This window comes from Amphiprion ocellaris, chromosome 5 (assembly GCF_022539595.1).
Source record: "Amphiprion ocellaris isolate individual 3 ecotype Okinawa chromosome 5, ASM2253959v1, whole genome shotgun sequence".
NCBI classification, from domain to species: domain Eukaryota; kingdom Metazoa; phylum Chordata; class Actinopteri; family Pomacentridae; genus Amphiprion; species Amphiprion ocellaris.
In genome coordinates, this window is record NC_072770.1 from 24,429,238 (window position 1) to 24,438,235 (window position 8,998).

At 39.8% G+C, this 8,998-nt stretch overlaps 1 protein-coding gene across 1 annotated transcript; it reads right to left on the bottom strand.

Annotated features, from left to right (window-relative positions):
* Window positions 1-46: 46 nt before the first annotated feature.
* mmp19 (matrix metallopeptidase 19) lies at window positions 47-5,416 on the bottom strand. The gene is made up of 9 exons (XM_023269706.3): window positions 5,181-5,416; window positions 4,887-4,972; window positions 4,599-4,729; window positions 3,294-3,506; window positions 2,962-3,207; window positions 1,583-1,708; window positions 1,127-1,291; window positions 907-1,034; window positions 47-814 (listed from the first exon to the last, which is right to left on the bottom strand). The coding sequence occupies exons 1-9, from the start codon at window positions 5,274-5,276 to the stop codon at window positions 584-586; spliced, it is 1,422 nt and encodes a 473-aa protein (XP_023125474.2). The 5' UTR covers window positions 5,277-5,416; the 3' UTR covers window positions 47-583.
* Between the last annotated feature and the right edge of the window lie 3,582 nt (window positions 5,417-8,998).

Below are 8,998 nucleotides of genomic sequence, written 5' to 3' on the forward strand. Positions count from 1 at the left end.
CCTTTTACGGGATTGTGAGCAACTTTTCTCAAATCTGGAAGGCAGCTTCATTCTGTGTCTTGTTTATTTGTAGAAAATGTTACATTTGTTATTGAAAATCCGGACACAAATGTATGTTGACCAGTGTGATTCATGACATAATGGAAATGTGCACTGAATAAGGAGTTGGTTACACTAAACTGAACAGAAAGTGCACACTCCCATCACCATATTACATCTTACTGAAAGTATTACGACACATAATCCAACACATATGTTGAAGAAAAAGAAAACAAGGCCTTGATTTCTCCCCGAGATCATATAAAAGCTTGCATAATACGGCAGTCACAGAAACACATACACACTACAAAAACAGCCTCACACATATGAGCCTGCTCTGGAGGGTACGGGTAGCACGGTTGTCCTCAGGTCCAGTGAAATGAAATGACAAGTCTTACACTAGTTTTTCCAGATGTGGTGAGTGATAATTCACAATGTGTTTCTACTGTTGAGGTTGTGTGGTTGTCAATGCCCCTGGAGTGGAACCAGCATCCCCCCCTATGGTCAGACCTCCTGGTACCTGCTGCCTCCTACTGGTCAAACACTAGCACCGCATCCAACGTTCCCTCTTGCTCAGAGGATATCCGCTCTCTGTTCTGAGCAGCTCATTCACTCTCCAGTACTGATCCCCCTTGAAGATGTAGATCTTGTCATTGGTCCAGGTGAAGGCAGCGTCAGGAGTGGATGGCACTCCGGAGAAGAGCATGCTGAGCGGTTTGGGGTAGAAAGTTAAGTCGTTGTACTTCAGCTCATCCCACTGCCAGTGTTCTGAACCCTACACAGGCAGACAGCAGCAAAATGCAATTAAAACTGAGGGTGTGCCCAAGAAAAATGATAAATATGTGTGCTGCTTCTCCTCACAGTTACCTTAATGAAGACCAGCTTCTTGTTTATCTGCAGGTACAAGGCTGCATCAATGTTAGGAGGGATCCGTTTCAGAGGTTTGGGGTAGCCATAGTCCAGCATGAACCCGGTGTATTTCCACACTTTATTACCTGTGACCGGACAGAGAACGAGCTGTTACATTCAGAACAATGAGGACTGACAGCTGCAGAACAGAAGTCCAGCTCGACCAGGCATATATTACCTTTAAAAAAGTATGTCTTGTTGGTTTTTTGAGAGTGCACTGCAGCGTTCAGGTTTCCAGGGAGTCCCCTCCACAGCCGGTCGACTTTTATGGGTGTGTTATGTCCCAGATCAGAGATGGTCCAGACATAATCACCACTAAAAGCAAAAGTTTTCCTCCAAGGACCTAATTCAGGGTAAAGAAAAAATATGTAAATCCTTCAATGTTTTAAAGTACTTGAAGTCAACATACAACTATTGCAAAAACAGCACTCTCTGGACATTAATGGTGCTTTTTTTCATCTCCTTGAAACTCCACTGGTTGCTGTTCTCAGATCTTTGTAGCAGTTCACAAACACTTGTATTTTGTCGATAATATGTAAATCCAACTTGTTTATGTGCTGTGGTTTCACTCAAAGTCATTCCACAATGCATGCAGGTATGACTTTATCTGTAATTGTTCTGATCTCTAACTTACCCAACATAATGGCATCCAGTGTGGCCGTGCAGGGATCAGGGATGTTTTCAGTCCCATGGCTGCTTTCTGTGGGAAACAGGCTGTGTGGAGTTGTTGGACTGGATAGTGTGCTGGTGATGCGTTTACCTAAAGCAGAGAAGTTGCAAATTTTATGATGAATGTTTGCACTTTCTGCTTATTTTTACATTTGAAACCTACATTAATAATGTTTTCCTGTCAGTGGTGATACTTTTAGATGTTGGATTGTTTCATTTTTATCAGATACTTTGCAGATCAGAGTGTGATGGGGTCCAAAAGTTAATCTGAATATATTTAAATAGGCTACCTCAGACATTATTTAAAATTAAGTTTTGTTAACTGGCAGATAGAACTGATTTTTTGATGTGGACGAGTCTCTGTTTTGAAAGTAAGCATACTCTGCATCAGATATCATTATCAATTAATAATGCAATGTAATGTCATATATAAAAAAAGTGGAAAGAGGACATTTCAGGATTATTAATTGGATATTGGTATCAATATTGGAGCTTAGTGTTTTGAGAGTTGTTAATTTTGTCAATTTTTTTTGAAACACTTGCCAAAAACATCTTGTTTATGACACCTTAAAGGTACGATATGTAGGTTTTAGAGGGAACCATTAGCAGAAATCAAATATAACATTCATTAGTGTGTCACATGAAAATAAGAATTATTGTGTTTTTCCTCCTTTGGAACGAATTCTTTATACAGAGGCAGCTCGTTCTCTTTCAATGAGTACACGTGAGAATGGACAAATTAAGGGTGGCACTAGATTGGATTGCTGCCTGACCCAACTTACCCAAAACTTAACCACCAATTGCAATTCATGCAATTTAGACCTGGGTGACAAACTTAGAAGTGGCTCTAAAGGAGACATTTTGCATTTTTATCATCCACCAGAGGTTCTTCTACATGTTTGGAACGGGAGGATGAGGTGCAATATGCAACCTAACCACTAGATGGCAATAAATCCTGCACACTGCATGTAAATGCTATTCAAAGCAGGCAAACACTGAACAGGGCACTTCAAATTTGAAAAATAAACATGTCAGTGCATATGTTTGGCATATTTGCACAGCAGTTTCTTTAGCCATAACCACAAACAGGATTGGAATCATTACTCCAACTGTTCTCTTCAGAGAATATGCAGCCTGCTTAATGTTTTCCCCAATGGCAATAATACTAAAGCCTGAGCAGGAAGTTTACAGCATCTACAGGCCAGCAGCTACATGTAGAGATGTCATGTTAATTCACAGGTGCTATTTCATGCTAATTCACCCATACTGATATGCTACAATCAATACCAATTTGATGGTCCTGGTTAAGTCTCAGCACCACCATCCTGCTGGACCTTCACTCACCATATAACGCCTGGATGCCTTTCACATCATCCGAGTGCAGCCTGAAGTTGGCACGGTAACCGGTGTAGACTGGTGCCATCAGAGCGCTTCTGAACTGGGAGTGACCCAGGCCCAGGGCATGGCCTATTTCATGGGCAGCTACAATACGCAGATTAGTACCATAATATGTTCCCTCAGTCCAGAACTCATCATCATCAAAATGGACAATACCAGATGGTGGTGACTCAGCATGAGCCAGCACATGACCTGCAGGTGGAACAGAAAACAGGAATGATTGCATCTTCCAGGAGGCTAGTGAAAGTTGAACAAATATATAAACAGGGGAAACTAACCTCGGCCATCAAACGGGACAGGACAGTAGCCATCTCTCTTATGGAAGGAGATCTTTATGTCTGCTCTGCCGTAGTCGACCTCTCTGAAGGTCAAAGCTGCCACATCACTCCAGTACTTGAATGCAGAGCGGATGGCCGCCCTGATGTCTGACTTGGTCATGTCAGTGGTGTCCCTGTAGATGCGGTAGGTCAGAGTCTTTTTCCCCCAACGACCTGAAAGATAAGAAGCTTTTATTCTAGGTCACCATAACAAAACTGAAAAAGTACACATTTTGTCAGCTCCATGAGAATCAAAATGAAGGAGTATTCTGTCAGCTTCAGTGCTGGAAGAAGTATTCACATCGTTTACATAAATGTAAAAAAAAAAAAACAAACAAACAAAAAAAAAAACATTACAAGTAAAAGTCCTGCCAGAAAAATCTTACTTAGATATAAGTACAACACTATTCGCAGAAAAATGTAGTAAAAATACTGGTATGGTCACTGTCACTGATATAATATTACACATGATATCATCACAGATTATTAACAGTGAAGTTACAGCAATATTTGAAGTAGAATATTAACAATTTAAACCAAGCAAAAGTAACAATTCTCAGCTTAAAAGTACGACCATAGAAAAAATTACTGATTTCTTGTTGCTGACAGTCTTGTAAAACAGCATAATTTTTAAAGTCAAACAAGCTAATTAAAACCCCCTTTGGGGTAAGTGAAGTTTTTTTTGTTTGTTTGTTTTACCACGTTAACATGTCCCTAAAGTAGTTCTTATATGCTGGAAGGCACGTCCTATGCGAAATAAGAATTCAAAGCCATGGCTTAGCGTTTCCACCTTGAAATTGCAGTGCACCGATGACCATCTTAAAAACACAGATCCAGACATTCAAGGTTTCATAGGTAACAAACTAAATGAGCCAATCACATCAGCCTGCAGGGGGAAGCTTTCTGTATCATTGTTGTTCTTCATAATCAGTTTCTGGTTCAAGCATGTATGACTTAAGTACTTCAATTTTGCAACTTGCAATTGTGTAGTATAGAGTAGTTTTACAGTTCTTGAGCTGAGCTGTAGGTGAGCTGGTGTGCCTGAGCTGCAGGGCAGAGTTAAAGGTTTGTAGATTTGCAAGTATTAAGCAATATTTTGTTCGACAGAACTTTGAAATATGTCATGACATGAGTTTTAGGGGTTTAATTAATGACATGAAAGGGATTTTAATAGTAACTTGTGACACTTTATTAGATAGCCGCAGTCATGAATCGAGCTAAATTTCTGGAGTTAACAGACAATATAAAATAGACTTTGCAACTCACCTAGCACTCTGTACTTGTGAAATTTCTTGTTGAAGGGATCCTCAACACCACAGCGGGGTTGTCTCATCACTTCCAAGGTGGCTTCATCGATTTCTCCAGAAGGTGGCAGATCATTCGCCCGCTGGAAGACCCTGACAAGACAAAAGACAATCAACCATCTGCAAAGTGATGAAAGAAAAGACGCTACCTCTGTAGGAAGTATCACCAGAGCAGACCCTGATCTAATAGTTGTGGTGATATAAACCCACTCAGTCAGTTTTACCTAGAAAGGGCAGTAATTTAATTTACCTGAGAGCTTCAATGATCTCCTCCAGATAATGAGGGTCCTGTGGGTCAGCGGGGTCATTCAGGTAGCCATACTGCTTCAAGTAAGCCTGTACAAATTTAGGCAAACAACAAAGCTCTCATGTTTCTGAAAGGATACTTTAGGCCCACTTAACTTTGCACTAAAGTGAAGATGAACATTAAAAAAAAAAAAAAAGAACATGCAGTTCACTGATCTGATTCACTGTTGAGATAAATCAGAAATGTCAGGGGAAAGTGAGTGTTCAAACAGATTATGAAAGCCAGCCATCACCTTACCTTTGCTTCATCTAACTCCATCCATTTCACCACAGCACTGAATGTTCCTCTGAGGCTGAGCACCACCAGCAGCAGCAACAGCCCTGAGCAGTCCATAGTCAGTTACCGATCAGCAGACCTCGACTCAAATATCCACAGCTGGTGCTCAAAAGCCCGAGAAGTGTTCAGCAGAGCCCCACAGCCGACTCTTTGTTCTCTGGGCGCTCCAGCAGTTTTTAACTCAGCCAGCGCATGAGTCAGCCCTGTGGCTACGATGATCCACCTCTGAAGAATGAGGATTACAAGAGCAGCCAGTTGACCTACTGTCAACATGTCTGTTGCTAAATTGTACAGCTGTTCAGAGAGGATGTGGAGCCGCTCCTTACATTAAACCAATTTATAGAGTTAAAACTACAGTAGTTAGTTCAGTCTCTTAGCAAGCCACTGAAGAGAGAGATGTATTACAGTTAAATTATTGGTCTAAACCACAGCAGGAACCTCACCTTCCATCTCCACATTCCTGTCATTCCAACAGGTAATACAGACAAATAAATCCATTACCCATCCATGCTGGGATAAGTCTGATATAAGCTTGGTAAGGGAGTTACAACTGAGCTAACTTGTTTTCAAAGAGTTTTTTGCAATTGTGATCAGCAAGATTACCTTCAATTTCACATTAGAGGGGAACAAATGTGATCTTAAGACATTTACGGTAATGCTTGTGTGTTTAAAGTACATTTAAAAGGGTCACTGCATCACAAAAATACAACACACAGCACTAAGGTTTCTAATATTTTCTAACTATATTGTTTATTTCCATCATTACCGTTTAACCACATGAGCAAAATGTGTCAATAATCCAGAATATTAGGCATAAATGAACAGCCAAAATGCACATTTTTCATTATCAAACTTAAATTAATAAGTATTTTATAGAATAACAATGATTATGTGTTTTTTACGCCTCTTTTAAGTCCCTGTTTTGGTTAGACGTTTGAACCATACATATGCACTGTATGGTTAACATGCTATAGCCTGCAATTGTTTTCACCAAAAAAAAAAAAAAAACATTAAAAAAAATACTGATACCCATGAATGTTGTAGCAAACCCACTCCATGCTAGCTGTCCAGCACCAAGACAGACAAATTTGGTAATTCGCTGTTAAAATCCTCACGTTTAAAAAGAGTCAGATGTATATTTCATAGGTGCTGATTCACCAAAAGGAGATTGCATCAGGGATTTGAATTCTTAGGTAGACAGAAAAACAACTCCAAAGGGAAGAGTGTGTTGCTCTGTCTACTGGAAACGTTTTGCAAAGGGTTAGTCATAATATAAGGCAACGATATGTTAAAGGGTGTGGCTTTGTCAGCTTTTTGCGACTTGTTGATGTTTGTGTCCTTCTCCCCTCTAATGATCAGAAATGCATTGATGCATTAGGTCCACTTCTTGAATTCTAAACAGAAATATGATTTATATGATGACACAAACTGAGATACAGCTCTAAACATACTTTATGCTTCCTTTTTATTCTGAACTTTGAAAACTGTTAGAGCTTTATATTCATATTCATATCTGAATTATTATGGTAGAGCATCTGTGCTCGCAATTTAAATGTTTGTGTGCATGTAAACTCTTTGGTTTTTTTAATAATTAAAAGAAAAGATGCTATTCTGTTATTCCATTTAGTCTCCCTTTCAAACAATGGACATGGGGGTTTTGCGTGTTAAAGTAAACTGAGTTTAATAGCACTGATCGGCTTTTACCAGCAAAGTACTGTATGTTAATATTTCTGTCAACAGAGGACAATTTTGTCTGTCACTTGCACTTCTCTTTAAGGTTTTATCAGATGTTAACCCATCACCCGGGAAGACTTTTTTCCACTTCAAACTGACAGAGAGTTGCAGGTATTGATTGTCACCCCCAACTCCCATTGTTCATGGAACTGCAAAAACCCAGGATTCACATTCCTCGAAGCTTGAATGGTGGGCAAACTGTCTGGAACGGGATCTGAAGACTGCATTATAAGTATCTAAGTGGTCTTGTAGACTCCCTCTTCTGTTTAGACATGGATGTTCCAGTTTAACAGAGATGTTTTCCTTCCCTCCTCTCTCAAACCATCTGTCTTCTCTGTCCAAAATGTGAACATTGCTGTCCTCAAAGGAATGTCATTTATCTTTTAGGTGTAGTTAGACTGTTGTGTCTTGTTCATTTTTGCTGTTCTCTTTAATGGACTATTTCATCCAGATCTTTTTTGCTGACTTAATGAAGACCCAGTTGTAAATAGAAGTATAAAGCATTTTCTCAATATGTGTGTCTTTTCCCTCTGTTCTGGTAGGTGTCAGCCTGGTGGTATAAGCCTCTGATAGCAAAACTTTACATCATCAGAAGAGAAGAAGAACAGGCAGAAAAACATTCTCATCCATTTGTAGCTGGTGTATCTGAGAAACAAGGATTTTACCCGAACATGCTATCCTGTGGGTCTTAACCCCAACCCAGACCAAGCAACACTGAGACAAATCCTGGTTCATCCTGAGGACTAAACACCCAAAGACAGGCTGAGCGATGTTGGATTTGCAGTACACTGCAGTGAGGAGTGCACAGACCATTACACAAGGGAGACTAAATATCCACTTCAACACAGGACAGCCATGTCCTCAGAACAAAACTCAGTAGTCCACCTGCATCTGAAAGGTGATGGTTTGAGAAAGGAATGAAGGAAGACATTGATGTTAAACTCAACATTCTTCTCTAAGCAGAGGAGGAGGTCTACAACACCACATATCATGTACTTCTAATGCAGTCTTAAGTCGTCCACAGGAAGCTTCACAACCATTAAAAATCAACAATTTAACAATTAAAAATTCTTGAGATGAGGATAAAAAACACAAGACTCCCCACCATTCAAGTTAAAACTGACAAATCCTCTTGGATGAGAGCTTAAATGTCTCCAAAAACCAGAAAGAGAGGTCCGTTTTCCTTCTGCTGGAGCTCTTAAGAAGACGATTTTGGCTTTATCAGCAAATTTGATCACTTCAGGTCTCTGCTCACCAAAGCAGAGCAGCAGTGTCAGATTTTTTTTTTTATAAATGCCAATCAGTTTGCAGCTGAAATGCAATGTAGCATTTACATCAATTTGACATATTTATTGTACATAAGGAAAGACTGATGCTTTCTTTTTTTTAAAGTTATTTTTGGCTTTATTTGATAGGTCAGTGAAGAGGCAGACAGGAAAGTAGGGAGAAGAATGGGGGAAGACCTGCAGCAAAGGGCCATGTGTGGGAATCCAACCCAGGCCGCTGTGTTGGGAACTAAACCCCCATTCAGGGGTCGGCTGCTCAACCAGTGGAGCTATCTGAGCGCACAGGCTGATGTTTTCTAATGAAGGTCCCATAATGCTGCAAAATTCAGGATAGGACCACACTAGACTGCTGTGTATGGAGCAGGTATAGATGTTACAGAGGCCAAACAGCTGGTACCAAGATGTGAGTGCATGGTTGGCATATATAGCTGCACAGTACCGTCTTCCAAAAGCAAGGCTTGACCTCACAATTTTTCAAGAAGGAAGAATAATAGCTTTTTCATTTACTGCCTATAAAACTGTCATGGGACCCGGCTCAGACTCTTATTCCTCAGTAAAATAGATTATTAGTATAAATACATTACATTATCCAATTATTATAAAGTATATTTTCCTATAACATTCATTTGCACATAAGCATTAAGCTATTAGCTCATACAGATAATTAAGGCTGTTTCTTTAATGCTAATTTTCTTTTAATATTATTTATAGAACATCATCTAACAAACTCTATCCACATCCTGCACATTCCTCACTGTA

Coding starts and splice junctions, on each gene's coding strand:
- mmp19 (XM_023269706.3), bottom strand. CDS start 5,276: ATGGACTGCTCAGGGCTGTTGCTGCTGCTGGTGGTGCTCAGCCTCAGA. Junction 3,208..3,293: donor TGTCCCGTTTGATGGCCGAG/GTTAGTTTCCCC, acceptor TTCCACCTGCAG/GTCATGTGCTGGCTCATGCT. Junction 1,709..2,961: donor AGGCATCCAGGCGTTATATG/GTGAGTGAAGGT, acceptor TCTCTGCTTTAG/GTAAACGCATCACCAGCACA.